This window comes from Lactuca sativa, chromosome 1, assembly GCF_002870075.4.
Source record: "Lactuca sativa cultivar Salinas chromosome 1, Lsat_Salinas_v11, whole genome shotgun sequence".
In the NCBI taxonomy this organism is placed as follows: Eukaryota; Viridiplantae; Streptophyta; class Magnoliopsida; order Asterales; family Asteraceae; genus Lactuca; species Lactuca sativa.
In genome coordinates, this window is record NC_056623.2 from 51,625,220 (window position 1) to 51,646,637 (window position 21,418).

Sequence of the window (21,418 nt, forward strand, 5' to 3'; positions counted from 1 at the left end):
CTCTGATGTAATGCCGGTGTCAGATAGACATAAGTGAACGAAATCTCTCATATTGAATGTCACAATGGGTAACATAAGAATGTGGTACTAGTTTTTCCCGTTAAAATTCACTCTAATAACGTAACCATAACCTAAAATTTGGTTATTGGTCTATAGAGTAAGGTCAAAAGTTAAAGGGAAATCTATAGAAAAGTCACAAACTTTTGGGAAAAATTTCAAAAAAATTATAAATTATTATTTTTTTAACAGAAAAGTCTTATTATTTTGAGAAAATTACATAATCTATCATTTGCTATCCAAATATAAAAAATGACTTTTTCGTTAATTTTGGCAAAATGTTAAATAATCAGGATTTTTTTTTTTTAAAATAATTTTTAAGACTTTATAAAAAAAATTCTAAAATAATGGAACTTTTCTATGTTAATCCCAAATTTAAATGAATTGAAAACGGTTATTATTTGTTGTCATGCATAATGCATTAACCATTTTATTTATTGTAAATTTATTTTCTAAAATTTCACGTTTATAAGCAAAGCCGCTACAGGATCCAACGGGTCTGCATGCCACATTGCCGCACAACGACGGTTCCGTCGCTCAACATTACACACAACCACCGTCCTCGGCAGTCTATCTATCTTCTTTTTCTCTAACTCTCTAGAATCAAATGAAAATGGAGGAGCAAGATGGAAACAATTGAACGATTCATCTAAATGTAAATATAAAAGGATACAAAATAATTGAACAACTTTGTGCAAGAGGTAATCATCTCTAATCTCGTCTATAATCGTCTCCCCTGGCCATTCGCATGCGGGAACGCTTATTTCTTTCCTGGATCTTCATCTATCCCCGGTAATCGTCCTACTTTGTTATTGTTACGTACAATGCCTCATATATCTCTTTCTTTTTATCACGAATTAATTCCGTTACGTAATTTTTGAATTTAAGGATTATTTAGGTTTTATTTTTCAAAATCAAATTATGAGTGCCCTTTTTCAAAATCTCTATAGTTGTCTGCATTGCTGTAGTGTGTTCTACAATGTATACAAATGTATTTCTCCTATTAGTTTTTGCGAGGAAACAATATGTACATGCACCGATTTCAGAAATAAAGTAACAGAGATTAATCCAAACCGATTTCTTCAGGATTCTCTTTTTCGTAGAAAACTTAAGGGAAGATCGGGAGCGTGACAACATTTTTTTTAAACAGGAACTCTATCTCCAATAAATCTTCCTTTTTCCCCTTGCATTTTCTATCTAAAGGATATTGATTTAGCATAACTTGGTGGGTTTTCATCATTTGTGTATTTTTATTAGTCTGAATCAGGACATTTTCAAGGGTATCGAATGTTTTCAGCATATTAAGATTGTTAAATATCATGACTCTGGTGGTTGAGAAATAGGAGTGAAAGCATCTTCATGCATAATGAATTGCAATCTTCAGTTTCTCCAAAGTGTTTTTTATTTGTTTCTATTATAGCACCACAGATACTAGCAGAGTTTCAATTGATCTAAAATTATACTTTTCTTTAACTTTTTACACGTAAAAAATATTTAATTTCTTCTTGTAATATTAACCCGACTAATTAACAAACTACATCAACGATTTCTGGTTATTCTAATGAAAAGATAGGCAAACCTAAGCTCTAGATAATTTATTTCTTCTTCTCATTTTTAAGTGGTAGAGTTGCTTGATCGTATCTGCAATGGATACCCCTAAAACTCCCTTAAGTGGGATTAAAAAAGATCTTCAAGGAAGATTGCAGTGTTACAAGCAAGATTGGGTCAGGGCTTTAGATTCAGGCGCAAGGTATATATAATTATATATCATTTAGCTATAAATTATAACCTGTATTGAAAAGTTAACTATTTAGTTCACTGTTACTAATAATCATATATATATTTATTTTAGAATATTAGCTCCAACAGCATACATCTTCTTTGCCTCCACCCTTCCAGTGATTGCATTCGGTGAGCAGCTGAATAAAGAGACAGGTACAGATAGATACAATATATATGTGTTGTTAACAAATCATTATGCTTATTTGGCTTAAGAAGTTATATGTTTTGAGGACAGATGATACCTTGAGTGCAGTGGAAACTCTGACATCTACTGCTATATGTGGAGTTATTCATGCAATATTCGGTGGACAACCTCTTTTGATTTTAGGCGTTGCTGAACCTACTGTTATAATGTACAATTACTTGTATGCTTTTGCTAAAGAAAGACCAGAATTGGGGAAGAAACTGTTTCTCGCTTGGGCTGGATGGTATTATAGAACCTTCTAGAAATGCCTCAAGTATAATTATCATGTGTTCATCTTATTCTTTCCTATCAAACATATGATAATAAATATACATATTCTTCTTGTTTTTAGGGTTTGTGTCTGGACTGCTGTGATGTTGTGTGTTCTTGCTATACTCAATGCTTGCACACTCATCACAAGATTCACAAGGGTTGCTGGTGAACTTTTTGGCATGTTGATTTCAGTGCTCTTTATGCAAGAAGCTATCAAGGTATATGCAGATGCACTTGTTAATGTTTTGACTAATATATATGTTATTTTTTATCCATAAATGTTGGATAATTTGTTTTAGGGAGTTATTAGTGAGTTCCATGTACCAAAAGGAGAAAATGAAAGAATAGAGGAGTACCAATTTCATTGGCTATATACAAACGGGTTGCTTGCAATTATTTTGGCATTTGGTACCCTCATGACTTCCATCAAGAGTAGAGGTGCCAGGGCTTGGCCTTATGGTGTAGGTAATTGAAAAAGTCATGTAATTTTTTTATTTTTTATTTTTTACATGCATTTACTTTTTCATTTTAATATGTTTTATATTTTTTTTGGTAAGGATAGGGTGGATACGTGGTCTTATAGCAGACTATGGGGTTCCTCTAATGGTGTTAGTGTGGACTGCAATATCTTATATCAAACCTAGAGATGTTCCTCCTGGTGTTCCTAGACGCCTTTTTTGTCCCCTTCCTTGGGAACCTGGATCTTTGTCCCATTGGACAGTCATTAAGGTAATTTTTTTAACTTTTATTGCTATTATTATAACAAGTACATTTCTATTATTGGTAAAGAAATGTAAATATGTTGCTATTATCATATTATGGGTTGTATATTAATATCATCATTAAAAAATTGAAGTATGTTGCTATTATGGGTGAGGAAATGAAGGTAGATTGTACCTTTCTATTAGAAAGTAAAGATTAATGTTATTTCAGGATATGGTGAAGGTTCCAGCAGTTCATATTTTCACTGCTATAATACCAGCACTGATGATAGCAGCCTTGTACTTTTTTGACCATAGTGTTGCTGCACAAATGGCACAACAGAAAGAATTCAATCTCAAAAACCCTTCTGCTTACCATTATGACATATTGTTACTTGGATTCATGGTATTAAATACTAATACCCTTAATTAATGCCTTTTACCCTTTTCTCCATTTTATATATTATTATTATTTATATTTCAACAACCATTACATGTGTGAAATTAGACTTTGATTTGTGGTCTGGTTGGTGTCCCTCCATCAAACGGTGTCCTCCCACAATCACCCATGCACACAAGGAGTCTTGCAACTCTCGAGAGACAGGTTACCCATTTTTTCAACAAATTATAAGTTTTTTTTTTCATTAATAATAAAATGTTATACTTCATGGTTTGTTTTTTTCAGATTATGCAAAAGAAGATGGTAAAGTGTGCAAAGGAAGGCATGAAAATGGAAGCAAGCAGCTTAGAAATCTATGGAAAAATGCATGCTGCTTTTGTTCAAATGGATCCTCATCCACAAGTACTTTAGTTACAATTTTTAAATTTTCAAAAATTTTAAAATCACCTTATTTAAAAAATTTCCTCCATTACAGAGTCCTGCAGTGAAGGAGTTGGAAGACTTGAAGGAAGTTGTGCTGAATCAAGAAGATGGAGGCGAAAACAAGGTCAAATTCGACCCTGATAAACATATTGAAGATCACATACCAGTTCGTGTGAATGAGCAAAGACTAACAAATCTATTACAATCCCTGTTAGTGGGGTCCGCAGTCTTCGCTATGCCTGCAATACGGAAGATCCCTACCTCTGTTTTATGGGGATACTTCGCCTACATGTCAATCGATAGCCTTCCGGGAAACCAATTTTGGGAAAGACTATTGCTCCTTTTCATCCCTCCTGGACGCCGTTTCAAGTAAGTTCAAATTTTAAAAATATTTTTATAAATTTGATTTAATTTGCGACTTATTGTGTTGTGGTGTATTTGGGTCAGAGTTTACGAAGGGCCTCATGCTTCATATGTGGAATCGGTGCCATTTAAATACATAATGATGTTCACATTCCTCCAGCTTGTGTATTTCTTGATTTGTTATTTGATCACATGGATACCAATAGGTGGTATATTGTTTCCATTACCCTTCTTTTTTCTAATTCCAATAAGAGAACATCTTCTTCCCAAATTGTTCCCTCATCAACATCTTCAAGAACTAGACGCGTCTGCTTATGAAGAATATATCGGGCCCCACGCTAACAATGGCAGTCTTTCACGCAAGGTAAGAACTACGAACACCGCCGTTATCTTTTTCTGCAATTTGCATTTTTCTTTTTATGTTATTTTGGATGAAAAACTTAAGTAAATTATAATGGAATATAATTAGTTTTTGAAAGTTGGATAAGTATTTATTTGAAGGTGTTTGAACAGAGAATTGAAGGGTTTGATGAGGAACACTCGGATGATAGCGAATATGATTTGTCTTCCACGGAGATATTGGATGAAATGATTACTCACAGAGGCGAGTTGAAGCTAAGATCGAGCTTTAACGATAAACAGTTTCATGTTAGTAAATAATAATCTCTCATTTTTCTCTTTCTGTATCACAAAAATCCAAAAAAAAAGAAACTTAAAAATGGTGAAATTGTAAAGTCGTTTCAGGTTCACCATCCGGATAGCGACTCACAAGCCTAGAATGACATGATCAGTCGACTTACTTATGATTCATTGCTGGACAACTTGTTGTGATAAGTTGGCCTCATCTACAATGGAAAATGAAGTACACGTCATCCATGAAGCAAATTGCATGAGAGGGAAAATGAGAAAACAGGTTTTGACAAGAACGCAGAGACAACGAAGAAGGTGAAGGTTTTGGAAATGATAAGCATTCTACATATGTTAGAGCCTTTTTTTTTTAATTATTTTATCTCACGTTATTTTAGCTTTAAGGAAGGCAGGTGAAGTCGTCTTTGTCTAAACTAGAAGTTGTCTTTTTTATTGGATTAATTTTGATATATCCAAGTTGTTGATTATATATCCCACAATCCTATTTGGAAGAATTTACAAGGATAAAGAATTGTTAATCTAATTAAAGAACTATATATATATCATGTCATGTGTCAACCTAGAACTGAATTTACATAAACGAAAGGATCCCAATTAGAAGCATTGATTGCAACACTATTAGTGGAATATTGACTCAAACCACCACCATCCCAACCATACTCACACTGCACCACCGGTTGATCCGATGGCCAAATCCCGGTTCCAGTTAACTGGTTAGCCTCGGTTGAAAACACCGGCCACATGGAATCCATGAGACTAGACTCAAACAAGCCACTTGATTGGTTACTCGCCACCCATGGAATTTCACTAGACCATGGCTCCGTTGCTGGAGGTAGCGGCTCATAGCATGGTTGGATCAACCCGTCGTAGTGGTTAGGACTCGCGACCTCAATGGCATCACAAACACGATCTGGATCAGGCGGCAAAATATCAACCACCACCTTGCCTCCACCACACTTCACCGCCTGATCAGGCGGTGATGGTGGTGGTGGCGATGCTTTTCTCTTTCTTGTACTGTTAAAACACATCACATTAGTCGTTTTTGTATGTTTTGAGCTAAGCTTCGCCTTGAGCACGCCAAGAAGACCTTCATCGCCACCGTCTGAACTACACGCCTCCTCAAAAGAAAACGGCTCGGTGTCAAGTGACACACACGGAACATCGTTTGAATTCGGTAGCTCAAAATTGGTACGCGCGTTATCTCCACGTAAAGTTCGGGCAGCTTGGTCATACGCCCGGGCAGCGTCCTCGGCAGTGTCGAATGTCCCTAACCATAAACGGACCTTCTGTAACGAGTCCTTGATCTCCGCCACCCACCGCCCCGACGGCCGCTGTCGTACCCCTACGTATTTAGGGTGGCCCCTTGAGTTGGGCATCTTTCGTCTTCCCTTAGCACCACCGCTGACTGGCGGCACCGGTGATGTTGAGTTAGCCATGATCTGTGGTTGGGTCGTTGGAGTCTAGTTTTGTGATGAATCATGGGGTTGGGTTCTTATAGAAAATGGATCTTGAAGAATCTAGGGTTTTCGAAAATGGACAAACTGGAAGAAGTCAAGAAGATGGTGTTAAAGACTTGCAGGCCGTGGCTAAATGATAGCGAGATAGATTGCTATAATATAGTTAATGACACCACATAAGTGAGCAAACAATGTTCATGTCTCCTAAGAAGTTATCGATCTATGAACCAAAACAAAATAATAATATTTTTTTAAGGGAACAAGAAGTTAAATAGATGAATGTTGGTTGATGAGTAATCCTATTTGGCTGATTTTCTTTGGATTTAGACTAAAAAACATTGTGATTGGTAGACGATAGACAACACCCATTTCGTTATTTTTCTTTGAGATATTGACTGATCGTCATATTTGATTTGTATATTTTGTTATTTATAGACATGTTTTTGGATTTTGCAAAGAGATATAGTCACAAAAACATAATTATTTATATATATTTTTTATAAGCAAGAAAAAACTCTAATATAATTTTATTTTATGTTTAGAAAACCTTTATATTAATGGTTAAAATTTTAAAAAGGACAAAAATATGAATTTAAATAACGGGTCCACAACCTCCTGGTTGGATTACCCTTGGTCCACAATCTTTCAGTTGGAATGTCGCGGCCCACAACCTTTCGGTTGGTTTGCCTAATACATAACAGGTCCACAAGCTCCTGCTTGGATTACCCCCGACCCACAACCTTCCAGTTGGAATGCCCTGGCCGATAACCTTTCGGTTGGAATGCACCGGTCTGTTGACCTACATCACAAAGCAGTACAGTCTCAACCCCATCGTACCATGTCAACATATACATAACAAATAACATATATCCAGCAACAGATAATCATATAACCAGTTAACAGACTAACAGACAAATTTGGAAATCACTATTGTATAGCAACATCCTGTATACCAGGATACATAACTAAAGGGGGTGGTATTGGTGCATTCGACCCACAAGAACAGTGATAAACTCACCTCACAGTCTGAACGATAGTTGATAAGGTCTCGACTTCGAATCTCAACTTTACCTGTCACTTATCCATCAAAAGTTACCAATTCTCAAACACAATCCAAAATACCCTTAGGTCAAACTTAGTCAAAATCCTGGTCAAAGTCAACAGCCCATAATGTCAAATATCCATCCTCACGTCAAGACCAGACCTTGGTCACATCATGATACTCCACTCGGTCCAATTCCAACTCGACTCGACCCAACCTAGCCAACTCAGTCAAAGAAATCACCTGAGCTGACATCACGACATAAGCACCCACTCACGTCGTGAGCTCTAAGGATCTTAACAAAAAACGGCGGTTATTCAAATCACACGTTGTGAGATCTTATGTCTCATGTCGTGATCACCGTCTAAAGCTAAAAGTCACCATTTTAAGTCCTTATTCCTTTAATTCCTCGAATCCATCTCATCCAGAAGCTAAAAGGGACTCCTAAAGTCCATAAAAATGTTTCCTTTATGGCCATGTTTGCACCATGCATGACCCAGCCCATTCTAGGTCAAAAGTGAAGAAATATGCTTCAAACTCTCATGCATGCCTCTTATACCTCACCAAATTCCAGATCTGAACAATATAATGGTCAAGGAACTCTTAGAATCTGTAACATCCCAAGTTCAGAAGCAAGAGTTCAGGGGTGTAAAGTGTAAATGGAAAAGTAGACTCGGCGAGTTGGAGCTTTAACTCGTCAAGTCGGAACGTGTGTTGGGCACGTGATACGTGACCTGACTCGCCGATTCGGCGGCTGGACTCGACGAGTCAGTGCTGGGAAGAGAAAACCCTAAATCTTAGGGTTTGCACCCTATTTAAAGGACCTTATATCCTCCCGTCAGCCTCCTTGTTACCCTTGAGAGTCAGTAAACCCTAAAAGCGTGTGAGCTTCCATTGTTGAAGAGATTCGAGCTTTGGAGGAGGAATATAGAGAAGGAAGCTTGTAAATCAAGAGGCTAGCATCAAGGAATTCGTGTAGATCCAGAATCTAATTCATTTTTGGGCACATTCTGGAGGTAACAAGTCGTTGCTTTGAGCTCTTTCCTTCTAGATCAATTCTTGGATGATGATGTGGGGCTATTTAGCATGTTTGAGATCCATCTCGGGTTCTGGGACTAGATCCGGGGTTGCAACTTCAGATCCATACTTATCTTGGTCCATGGAGGCATAAAATATCAGCCTTTGTGCATGTATAAGAGCATTCTTGTCTTGGACCTTCTTTCTAGCTTGTGTTGAGCCTATATTGCCTTGCATACACGTAAAGTTGGAAACTTTACGTGTGGAACTATCCCTAAGAGTCCAGATCTATGAGTTGGAAGCAGTGAGATGGTCTGAAATCGTCTGAATAGGGATGACTTAAGTAGACTCGGCGAGTCTGTTCTTGGACTCGACGAGTTGGGTCGCAAACCCTAACCCAATTGGTTATGATGCAAATCAGTGATTTGAGTGGTGACTTAGTGAGTTGGACAGGCTAGGACTCGGATTGAAGGACTCGACGAGTCATGGGGTGACTCGGCAAGTCCAATAACGAATTGTGGGGTTCTGAGTTCATGAACTCAGCGAGTCATTAGGATGACTCGGCGAGTAGGGTCAACCAGGAAGGTTGACTTTGACCAGGACTGTGACTTTGACCAAGAGTTGACCAGTTTGACTTCAAAGGGGTATTTTGGTAATTTGGGCTCTGATGGTTATGGTTTCAATGAAGTTTTAGGCGGTGGTGTTTGTGGCGATGATCGGGAGTTTTGATCTCATCTCTTCAGTTCGGCATTTGCAAGGTGAGTTATCCGCACTATACTCAAGGGTCTAAGGCACCAAGGTCGGCCCTTTGATTTGTATTTGAGATAGTTACGTTTGTGACATGATAGATCAGTATCCTGGTAGATTGGATGTGGTTATGCTTAGTGACCTATAGTTAGGTCTAATTGTTTGTATGCTGGTAGGAGATTACCTGTTATATGTGTACTTGGTTGATTGGTAGTGGAGGGTATTCCATCCCGAGGATGATAGGTTCCTAGTATGTTGTCTCTATAAACTGTTATATGGCTATCCGATAGGTGCACATGTTTGTTAGTATGTGGGCATTCCAACCCGATGGTTGTGGGCCAGGAGTATTCCATCCCGGTAGGATTATTGGACTCATAGTAGGTGGGCATTCCAACCCGATGGTTGAGGGCCTGGGTATTCCATCCTGATGGATGATTGGACCCATAGTAGTTGTCTCTATAAACTGTTATATGGTTATCCGATAGGTGCACATGTTTGTTAGTATGTGGGCATTCCAACTCGATGGTTATGGGCCAGGAGTATTCCATCCGTGTAGGATGATTGGACTCATAGTAGGTGGATATTCCAACCCGATGGTTGTCAGCCAGGGGTATTCCATCCCGGTAGGATGATTCGACTCATAGTAGGTGGGCATTCCAACCCAGTGGTTGTGGGCAAGGAGTATTCCATCCCGGTAGGATGATTGGACTCATAGTAGGTGGGCATTCCAACCCGATGGCTGAGGACCTGGGTATTCCATCTTAATGGATGATTGGACCCATAGTAGTTGTTTCTATAAACTGTTATATGGTTATCCAATATGTGCACATGTTTGTTAGTATATGGGCATTCCAACCCGATGGTTGTGGGCCAGGAGTATTCCATCCCTATAGGATGATTGGACTCATAGTAGGTTGGCATTCCAACCCGATGGTTGAGGGCCTGGGGTATTCCATCCCGATGGATGATTGGACCCATAGTAGTTATTGTATGTGTAGGAGTGTGGGCATTCCAACCCGATGGTTGTGGGCCGAGAGTATTCCATCCCGAGGATGATTGGACTCGTATATTGGCATTCCAACCCGATGGTTGAGGGCCAGGGGTATTCCAACCCGAGGGTTGACTGGACCCATAGTATGTTGTTCATTGTTATATGTGCATGGTTGTATGTGTATGGGTATTTTGGGGGTAACTCACTAAGCTTTCGGGCTTATAGTTTCAGTTTATTGTTTCAGGTACATCAGGAGATCGTGGCAAGGCAAAGACGTGATCGTACCGCTCCTCACTTTTATGATGTTGTTTCTGGGATACTCTGATAATAAATTATTTGGAAACCTCTTTGTAATAACTAATGGAACTTGGGTTGTTTTTGAAAGTTTAAATTGGTTTGAAGTTTTTGTGTGTTACAGAATCCATAAAGTTGCTAACTTTATGGATTTACTTCACTCAAGCATGCTAAACATGAAGAAAAGCAGACAAAATCCTAGATATATCCATGAAATTTAATAAATTTTGGATCTTTGATACTTACAAAGGTCGAAAAGCAAGAAGAGGTGATGATAATGTTGCTACTTTTTCCACTCCACCACTAGATTACTCCTTTCCTCTTCTTCTCTCCTTCTGCAAGCTAGAAATGGCACCAAATTGGCTAAGAACTTTAAGGATGATAAAACTTAGGGTTCTCTGGGGCTTAGAGGGTGGACAACCCTAGCCCCCTCTTTCCTTTAAATACCGAAAATTAGGGTTTTTGGTCCTCGGACTGCTCTCACATCGTGAGCATTGGATTACTCACGTCGTGAGCCTCAAAATGATGCGCGGGTCTAAATTACTCCTCACGACGTGACAAGCATTCCTCACGTCATGAGAAGGGCTAAAATTAAAAACTTTTAACTCAATAATGATTCTTATTTTTTCCAAATAAGAATCTTATCTTCTCCTTTGACCAAACAAGCCCCTTTTGTTTTTCACCCAACTCCAAAGTTTTTCCATACAAGCACATCACATGATCAATCACTCTTGAGTCTTGAGGGTTGATAGTTGATCCATTTCATCAAGTTTCTTAGCAATTGATAAGTGTGTAAATTTTCCCCAACAATGGTTTGATATTTAAGATCCTTCAAGCATAACTTCAATATATGGCGTCTTCTTCAAATTCATCGATTCACAATAGCTTTAAGTATGATGTGTTTTTGAACTTCGGAGGTAAAGACACACGCAACAACTTCATCGATCATATTTATTATGCTCTTCAGCAAAAAAGCATTTACACTTACACGGACGACAAGAGAATCAAGAAAGGGGAAAGGATCAGTGATGAGCTCTTAGGATCCATTGAAGACTCAAAATTCTACATCATTGTATTCTCAGAGAACTATGCATCTTCGTCATGGTGCTTGGATGAGCAGTTGAAGATAATAGAATGTCAGAAGATAACCGAGCATACAACTTACCCTGTCTTCTATGACGTGGAACCCTCAGAAGTCCGCAAACAGAGTGGAGCAGTTAGAGAAGCCTTTGCCAAACATGGAAACAAAGAGGTTGCTGGAAAATGGAGAGAGGCTCTGAAAGAAGCTGCAAATATGGTCAGGTGGGAGTTGAAGAACATTGCTGATGGGTAATTCCTTGATCAATGGAATCTTATGTTGTATCTATTATTATCAAATTCTAACTCAAACTCTCGTTTGCGAAAGATTGAACATGAAAATTGATTAATTTAATGACTAGGGTTTCTTTAAAATACAGACATGAAGCTAAATTTATCCAAAAAATTGTTGAAGAGCTTTCATTAGAATTACGTGATGGGTTTTAGGCATAAGAACAATCCTATGTGCTCATACAAACCCTAATGCTTGGATCTAGGTTTCTCTATTGTACATGCAATGAATCCAAGACTAATAAACCCTAGATCTAATATATATTAAACTGAATTAGGGTTTAGAGAATTACCTTTGATTTTTATATAGCAATAACAATCAATTCCTTGCTTGGATTGGCTTCAAAAGCTTGGTGCCTCAAGTGCTGCACCTCTAATGGAGTCACAAACACCATATACAACTTGGATGAAGAGGAGAAGAAAGGAGGCTGCCCAAAAAACGGTTAGAAACCCTAGAGAAAGACTTGTCCACGTTTTTGGGGCATAGGTGCCCTTTATATACATGTAGGCTATTAGGGTTTACAACTAGGAAACCCTAATCTGACTGCTTAAGCCCTAAGCAGCCCATGGACTCCTTAAACATATCCCTTGGACGATTTCTAATGGGCTTCCCATAGAATTCGTCCAACCTATATTTTATTAGGTGATCCATAGCCCAATTATAATTATCTTATAATTACAACTTCAGTCCCCTAAGTTTAATTAATCTCTTTTAGCCACAAAATTAATTATCAATTAATTCTTGACTAATATTAATTAAACAATATGATTTCTCCTTTAATATATTATTCTCATAATATATTAATAAATCATATTTATACCTTTCTCTCCTTAAATCATCCTACATATTGCTATGGTGAAGGCAACCCAAAAGGACCAAGCTCATAATCGGGTCAAGTACATACCAAAATAGTTATGGACTTAGACACTAATCCAATAGTCTCCCACTTGGATAAGTCTAATAACTATTTTCCGTATGACTTCAGAACCTGATCAGCAATCGTAGCTTTCAAAAGTCGCTGTCAACTCTGATCTTATCAGATAGCGTGTCCGTTAGATAAGGGATTATATATTCTCCATTCTCAAGATATCGTATAGACATAAGACATGAATTTCAATCATTCTCTCTATACTATTCCCCGACTTCCGATTTATGACGACTAATAACAGACTATAATTGAACACATCAACTTAGTCCCGGCTTGGTCAAGCGCTTAGGTGTCATCACTAAATCATCGAGAGGCCCACAGATATCGCTTTTATCCCACTTTGGGTAAAAGGAATGGATAAACTTCAACTCAAATGCTCGCTTGCATTTACTGATCGAATCACACACAACAATAAGTTTTATAACACCAAGTTACTGGTGCGTTTACTTATTATCAATGTGCAAGCGACCAACAAATAACAACTCACACGTCTCGGTTTCAAGAATATATAATATTATCGTCTCACTAATCACTCGTGATAAATCCATGAAGTGATTCAAGTGAGCATGGGTTTAATCCAATACTCTAATCTTATCAAAGCACTCATGAACTCTGCAGCAAACTTGTGCCATGTCTAAACACTTCAGACAGTCTATAGATAGATTCATGACAGTCTTTATTCATACCTACTCCCAACGTATGACCGACTATGGATGTTTGAATAACCTAGTTATTCTGGAAGTCAAAACATGCAAACTGAAACATAACAATAATACTTAATCCTATACGGCCCCAAAGTTGTGAGCGTAAATAAAACACTTCTATTTATCCACCATATTGATTACTCATTATTTATCAATGTTTTGGATAACCAACTCATTACTTGAATAACAAAAATTTGTCCCATGCTCCAAGCATGCACACTTTGTTTCCTATGGTCCATGCTTTGTGAAATAGATCAATTGAAAAAAAAATTTCAATGATGCTCATTTCACAATTCTTAATCCTTACCATTAGTGTAAGAACACAAGGTTCTTGCCACTACTAGAATATGCTAGATTCTAACCTTTTATGCAACGATCCTTTCGCAAAGCCATAGCACAAAAGTCACCAAGACTTGGTCATTGAGATTACAAAGTACTCTATCAGAAATTGTTACAAGACAATTCCACAGACGTGAAGTCTCACATTCAAAGTACATTCCTTTGAATATCCTTCTTGCATAAAAGTTTCTAATCTAGGCATAGACTCTCAATATCCAACTCCCAATATGGAAACATTTCCACATTTGTCATATGACAACTCATTCTTAATAGAATCTTATCTATTCATAATAATGTCGATATGGTCCATCCAATACCATACTTCCAACTACTCACAAGTGACCAATCCTTAGCGAACTTTAGATCGTCTTTTGATAGTTGCTTAATAAATTTAGTCAAAAACCGATTCTAGTCTTTTTTCCCTCTTAATGCGCTAGACATTTGGAAAATTTTAGAATGGTCAAATATTATAGCATTTGCAATCGATCCTATACCCAAAGCGTATGGGACACGATGCATAATGTCTTACATAAAGATATGATACTTTATCAATCTTCTGCCATAATATTTCATGTGTCACGTTCTCACAATTCGAACTATGAAGAGGGATGTCGTAATCATAATCGAAATTTGAGAACACACCATGTATCCTTTGACTAAATTTATTAAAATTTCTCAATCTAAGCTTTAGATTTTGAAACGAAGTATAATATTATCTCCCTTAATTATAGCAAAACAATTTTTCAACCCATGCAACTTTGCAAATTGAATCTTTGTTTTTCTATAATTAATAGTGCTAACTTGCAATACTTGCCATAATAATCATACAAGCATAACACTTATACTCCCACTATCATGATGATTATTATCATATAAGCATAACACTTATGCTCCCACTAGCTTTGACTTGTATTCAGAAAACAAATGAACTTCCAGAAAACAATGCCTATTGAATTTCTGAAATTCATATTTCTAATACCAGATGCTTCGATAAGCCTTTATCTAAGCTTCTTAAACTTATACACATTTGCCTTAGATAGCTCATATGTGTGTTTAAACAATTCAGAACTTATGTTACTAAGTTCCAAATGTTGAAACTAATTGCCAAATTTCACAATTCGAACTATGGAAAGGGATGCCGTAATCATAATCGAATTTGAGAATACAATTTTCACAATCGCTATCTTCTTAAAATCTCTCTTAGTGAAAGCATTTCCTCACAGTCATTTTCATGAAGGAGGGAATCTTATGACACTTAGATTTTATGGTGTATGAGTTCCTATCCATGTGAATTTGCCAAAACCAAAGTTTGTGACAAATCTAAACTCATATGGACTGAACTTTCTTAATCTTGATTTCTTTCCTTATGGTAACACAAGTTCCCACCATGTCTTCCAAGTAATTTAGCAACTTATCCTTACATATTAATGTACTTTCCATTGATCAAGGTGCTTTGTCTTTATGCATTCAAATGAGAACTCATAGAACTCACATGCATAATTAACTCAATTGGAATGGCACAGAAATAAAATAATGTCAACACAATAGGTTGCAAACCTCAAGTCGTGTGCTAGTGATGATCGATAAGGTTTATTCTTGATTTGTTTTCGAAACCTTTTCAAAAAACATTAAAACTCCCACTGACTCCTTGACATATAAGGTTCTCTTATCAAGAAACATTTCTTGATAAACAAATATTCAAGAGTTAGTGTAGCATTTATCAAGACAAAACAATTCACAAATTGGTCCTAATTGGTCTTTGTCTTATCGAAGACATCACAACTTACCAGTTTCTAAGAATAAGAAATTTTTTCCAAATTCTACATTTTTTAAGTGTTATAAACCTACTAAAGACCTTTTACTCAAGTCACAATCTTGATTCTAAGACTTGATATTGGAACGAATTATGATTGACTTCTTGATTTAACCATTTCTACAATTCTCGATTCCTCTTCTTAGACATGCAATTGCACTAAGACTCACTTAGAGGATCAATTGAGACATGGTCCTTAATCATTAAGACTTATCATAAAACACAATAAAAGGTACTCTCCCTTCTTCTTAGAATAGAGAAAATTTTATCTTTCTGCCTACTTGATTCTTCTTTATTTGTTCTACTATTCATTGAAACTCTTTCAATCAATTCAGAATTACACTTAATCTTATAAGTATAATCATATTTACTAAACTTTAGTAAATCATGACGAATATCTTTGTCACTCTTGTGGTGGACTTGATCAACGCACAACCTAGTGTACTTGATCTCCTAGTCCTTCAACTGAAACTTTGTCAAAGAATTAGTCTAAATTTCCCAAATGTGAAAGTTTTTCATTCATCATACAATACACGTTGCATGATTCCAAGTTTCTGTCCAATTGAAACTTGGGCGATGAGAAACTCTCCCTATTTGGTAAACTTTTGATATTTCCACAAATAATACAATTAAGAATCAAATCCATTATTGCTAATAATAGAAACCTTCAAACATCAATTTTTCATACATGCCATTGCAAGGATAAATAAATAAGATAAAATCAAAATTCATTTTATTGCGGAAAAAAATTGTCCTTATAATGCAATTCAATTGAAAAACTATGTTATTACATATTTCTATTATAACTCCAAGTAGTAGCTCAAGAATCCAATCTTCAAGTAATGCGATCGAAATCCATTTCTTCACGATCAGATTCAGCTCACTTCTTCCCTTAAGCTTCCTCTCTTTTCTTCGATCCTACAAAAACATCAAAATGTAATCTTATCACATCATGTATTAAGAATCTAGAATAGGAACTTAAAAGAGTTAGTTAATGGATTTTACCTGAAGCAGAGCCATACGTCTTGACTCTCCCATCTCTTAGATCTCTCAGGTAGTTAGGGCAGTTTCGTCTCCAATGCCCTTTCTCTTGGCAATAAAAGCAAATGGAGTCCTTTGGCACAACACATCGGACAATCACAGACTTAGCTCTTTCTGGACTTCCAATGTTGCCAGTGTCCCTTGAAGTTTGGGAGTTTGATTCACCAGACAAATTTGCTTGACCAACATGCCAAATCATTGTTGATTCAACAGCTGTAAGCAAATAGGTGAGATCAATGAGGGTCACATCGTGATCCATCATATAGTACTCTCTAACGAACTCACTATATGATTCAGGAAGTGACTGAAGAACCCAGTCAACAGCCAACTCACTTGAGATCTCGACACCCAACATGCTTAACCTATCAATGTGAGACTTCATCTCTAAGACGTGTGCACACACAGGTTTCCCATCTTCGTGTTTACTTGCCAAAAGGGCTTGAGGGAGCTTGAAATTTTCAAGCCTTTGAACTTGTGGGTTAGGGAGAACAGTTGGAGGAGGTGGAGGAAGTGAAGCATGACTCTCATTTCCTTGATCGTATCTCAGAACGTCATCTTCATTTGGAAAACTTGTTCCATGGGATTTGGGAAGACCATGATTGTCAGAACTAGACATCTACAAAACGGGAGGAAGTTCAAGTCAAGTTGATTAGAATTCTTGATGCAACACCCAAATGAATCATCAAGCTAGGATCCAACACAATACTCTACAACCTAGAGGAGGGATGCCATAATCTAGTTGCAGAATATTTGAAGGTAGGTAAATGACAATTTACCAATTTCCACCATGAAAAACGAAAGGAAGTTTAAGTTTTAAATGAATTGAAACTCCTAGATCTTTTGAAATTCATTGAACTTTTCAATGGCATGTTTAATCTCGATTATGCCTTACTATTTGTGACTGGGATGCCGAGGATCACAAACAAGGTGTGAATAACCATACGAATCACGTGGTGCACTCAATGCTACTATCACCTAATTAATGTGTCGGTTAGCTACACACGCTCCATTGATCTATGACAAACATCGAGTCACCCTTCGCTACCAATGTCATCCCCAAATTAGTGTGTCGGTTAACCACACACGCTCCACTAACGTTGGACAAGGGTACGAAGTGTAATTCTATGGATTAGCATACAATTTCACATTTTTCCTAAAGTAACTATGATTTGGGAATTTGTATAAGCCTTTAGTTACTTTGTACTTCATTATACTTATAATGGAAGGTTTTAGTCATATCCTACCCGTTCGGCTAACGACCCTCCACTAGTCAAGAGTGCGGTGGGTAAGAGTGGATACTCATTCAATCGTCATTTTATAGGCAATTTCCTTAAACACCCCTTATAGACCAGTTTCGTGAATGAAGCCTACTAACGGTAAGACTGACTGTTTACTCATACATATATAATATTAGACTTTTAGTGTTATATATAGTATAGGGTGTATTTTACACTTTTAAAATACTAGGTGGTTTAACTTAGTAAATTATACTTTTAATTTAATTAAACGTAAACCAAACTTTATGGGTTTATTAAATCACTTTTAATTATACACTTTAATTAATTAATAAAACCATAAGGGTGTGATTTTAACTTTTTCAAATTACTAGGGTTTTAGAATTTAACATTTCAAAATTAAACTTTTAATCAACTTTTAAATTCCAAAACTTGAGGGCAAGTTTTGAAACATTTCAAAACATTAGGGTTCAGAATTTAAATGTTTCAAAATTAAACTTTTTAATCAAAATTTAAATTCCAAAACTTGAGGGCAAGTTTTGAAACTTTTCTAAACATAAGGGATCAAATAACAAATAACATAAATTAAATAATTAATTTGGAGATTATCTATATTTGACCTAATCTCATTTTATTCATAAGATAATTACCAAATAATTTAAATAATCCATATTTATCATATAAGGAAACTATTATTCAAAAGATTTGAAATTATCTTTTGTTTTATGAAGGATAATCATCCAAATATAATAAAAATCGAATTTTATCATCAAAATATGTTTTTGGTATTGATCCTTCAGCAAAACAGCAAGAATTCCCGATATTCCCTCTGTCTGACCCCTGGACTCGCCGAGTCAGGGACTGGACTCGCCGAGTCAGGTCGGGCAGAGGCCAAAAAATCGATTTTCAGTAAATAATTCAATATATAGCATGACATACAACAGAAACCAATCAAGTCTCTGATACCACTGATGGGTTTTAGGCATAAGAACAATCATATGTGCTCATACAAACCCTAATGTTTGGATCTAGATTTCTCTATTGTACATGCAATGAATCCAAGACTAATAAACCCTAGATCTAATATATATTAAACTGAATTAGGGTTTAGAGAATTACCTTTGATTTTTATATAGCAATAACAATCAATTCCTTGCTTGGATTGGCTTCAAAAGCTTGGTGCCTCAGGTGCTGCACCTCTAATGGAGTCACAAACACCATATACAACTTGGATGAAGAGGAGAAGAAAGGAGGCTGCCCAAAAAACGGTTAGAAACCCTAGAGAAAGACTTGTCCACGTTTTTGGGGCATAGGTGCCCTTTATATACATGTAGGCTATTAGGGTTTACAACTAGGAAACCCTAATCTGACTGCTTAAGCCCTAAGCAGCCCATGGACTCCTTAAACATATCCCTTGGACGATTTCTAATGGGCTTCCCATAGAATTCGTCCAACCTATATTTTATTAGGTGATCCATAGCCCAATTATAATTATCTTATAATTACAACTTCAGTCCCCTAAGTTTAATTAATCTCTTTTAGCCACAAAATTAATTATCAATTAATTCTTGACTAATATTAATTAAACAATATGATTTCTCCTTTAATATATTATTCTCATAATATATTAATAAATCATATTTAAACCTTTCTCTCCTTAAATCATCCTACATATTGCTATGGTGAAGGCAACCCAAAAGGACCAAGCTCATAATCGGGTCAAGTACATACCAAAATAGTTATGGACTTAGACACTAATTCAACATTACGCTCCATCAATTTTGTCATTAACGAAAAATTAGTAGGCATGGAGACACGGGTCAATTATGCGGTATCATCTTTAAGAAGTGGTTTTGATGATGATGTTGGCATGATCGGTATCAAGGGGATGGGAGGTGGTGGGAAGACGACTTTGGCCAGAGCGGTTTTGAATCAAATATATAATCAATTTCAAGGTAAATGCTTCATTGAGAATGTTAAGGAAGTTTCAAAGGCTTCCATGCTGGGTTGAAATCGTTGCAAAATCAATTCCTGTCATATTTCTTAAATGAAAAATGTGTCAAGGTAAGTAGTGTTCATGATGGGAAAAACATCATCAAGAGGCTGATGCGTAGTAGAAAGGTCCTTGTTGTTCTAGATGATGTGGACCATATAGACCAGCTTGAGGCATTAGTCGGTGAGTCGAATTGGTTTAAACCGGGAAGTACAGTTATCTTCACAACAAGAGATGAGCAAGTTCTTGTAGCACACGGAATGAAGTTGATTTGTAATGTCAAACTGTTATCCGATACAGAAGGAATTTGCCTCTTCAATAGGTATGCATTTGGGAGAGTGATTCCAATTGAAAGGTATACACGACTATCAAAACAAGTCATACATTATGCTGGTGGTCTTCCTTTGACAATAAGAGTTTTGGGTTCGTTTCTTTGTGGTAAAAATGAGCTTGAATGGATGGATGCCATAGAAAGGCTAAAAATAATTCCATTAATGGAAACTATGAAAAAGTTGGAATTAAGCTATATAGGTCTAGAGGAGGATTACAAAGAAATATTTTTGGATGTCGCATGCTTGCTGCAAGGTGAGCCAAAACATTTGGCACTAGAAGCACTTGAAAGCTATGGATTTTACGCTAGAAATGGTTTAAGAGTTCTTGAGCAAAGATCTCTCATAACCATTGATGGTAAGCATATGGGCATGCATGACTATATTTAGGCCTGTCGAAAAAACCCAATACCCGTTCTACCCACCCGACCCGTTCTGAATTCGGGTAGAATGGGTCGGGTAAAACAGGTAACGGCTACGAACATTCGGGTAATAGGTTAACCCGATAATAATATAGGTCGGGTTTTAGGTATGAATATTTATTTTCGGGTATACCCGAATACCCGAATTCATTTTTTAAATAATATCAAATATACAATGCAGTCACGTACGCACACTTCAAATAAAACAAAATCCTTCGTTTCCTTCTTATTAACGACGGCTCGACAGTCGACGCAAACTTGCAAAGGGAATATGACACTGAAGCTGAAGTCATGAACCGTCATCACAATTCTCAGTTTCTCACTATCGCACGGAATAGAATTAAAAAAGTACATAACATATTATAATAATTTGTGTTGTTATTATATATGTACTTGTTAATTGTATGGAGTATTTTCCTACCCAATTCTTTATTAAACCAACCAACATGTAAAAAAAAAAAAAAATAATCAATAAGTGTCATTTAAAAAAATTGCAGGTATACCCGATAATTACCCGACCCGACCTCAAACCCGAATACCCGAAACCCGAATACCCGAAACCCGAAAACCCGAATTACAATATAGGTCGGGTATCGGCTATTATTTTCTTAAGGAAATACTCGTTCTACCCGACTCGTTCTACCCGAAACACGAAAATTTTACCCGTTCGACACCCCTAATCATATTAGAGAACCCTTGACCTTCAGTCGGCTCTAAATCTGGAGGTGTTAGATCTTGATATTTGCGAGGATTTGGTAGAAGTTCATATGCCAGATAGATGTGTTAATCTCAGATCCCTCCAACTTATTAATTCAAAGTTGAGGACCCTTGACCTTGGGTTGACTCCCAATCTCGAGGATTTATGT

At 36.7% G+C, this 21,418-nt stretch overlaps 4 protein-coding genes across 4 annotated transcripts; 3 read left to right on the plus strand and 1 right to left on the minus strand.

Annotated features, from left to right (window-relative positions):
- Window positions 1-540: 540 nt before the first annotated feature.
- On the plus strand, window positions 541-5,055 carry LOC111911899 (probable boron transporter 6). Its single transcript, XM_023907649.3, has 14 exons — window positions 541-849; window positions 1,677-1,807; window positions 1,910-1,992; window positions 2,075-2,267; window positions 2,376-2,514; window positions 2,596-2,761; window positions 2,859-3,025; window positions 3,230-3,403; window positions 3,506-3,601; window positions 3,683-3,799; window positions 3,873-4,189; window positions 4,268-4,547; window positions 4,697-4,831; window positions 4,919-5,055. The coding sequence occupies exons 2-14, from the start codon at window positions 1,704-1,706 to the stop codon at window positions 4,958-4,960; spliced, it is 2,013 nt and encodes a 670-aa protein (XP_023763417.1). The 5' UTR covers window positions 541-849; window positions 1,677-1,703; the 3' UTR covers window positions 4,961-5,055.
- LOC111911942 (uncharacterized) lies at window positions 5,019-6,333 on the minus strand. The gene has a single exon (XM_023907710.3). The coding sequence runs from the start codon at window positions 6,265-6,267 to the stop codon at window positions 5,386-5,388; it is 882 nt and encodes a 293-aa protein (XP_023763478.1). The 5' UTR covers window positions 6,268-6,333; the 3' UTR covers window positions 5,019-5,385.
- A 4,896-nt stretch (window positions 6,334-11,229) lies between these two features.
- LOC111911941 (disease resistance protein RPV1) lies at window positions 11,230-11,903 on the plus strand. Its single transcript, XM_023907708.1, has 2 exons — window positions 11,230-11,708; window positions 11,819-11,903. Exons 1-2 carry the CDS (start codon window positions 11,230-11,232, stop codon window positions 11,901-11,903), a joined length of 564 nt encoding a protein of 187 aa, XP_023763476.1.
- A 7,712-nt stretch (window positions 11,904-19,615) lies between these two features.
- Window positions 19,616-20,520, plus strand: LOC111911940 (TMV resistance protein N-like). The gene is made up of 2 exons (XM_023907707.1): window positions 19,616-19,783; window positions 19,873-20,520. Exons 1-2 carry the CDS (start codon window positions 19,616-19,618, stop codon window positions 20,518-20,520), a joined length of 816 nt encoding a protein of 271 aa, XP_023763475.1.
- The last annotated feature ends 898 nt before the right edge of the window (window positions 20,521-21,418 follow it).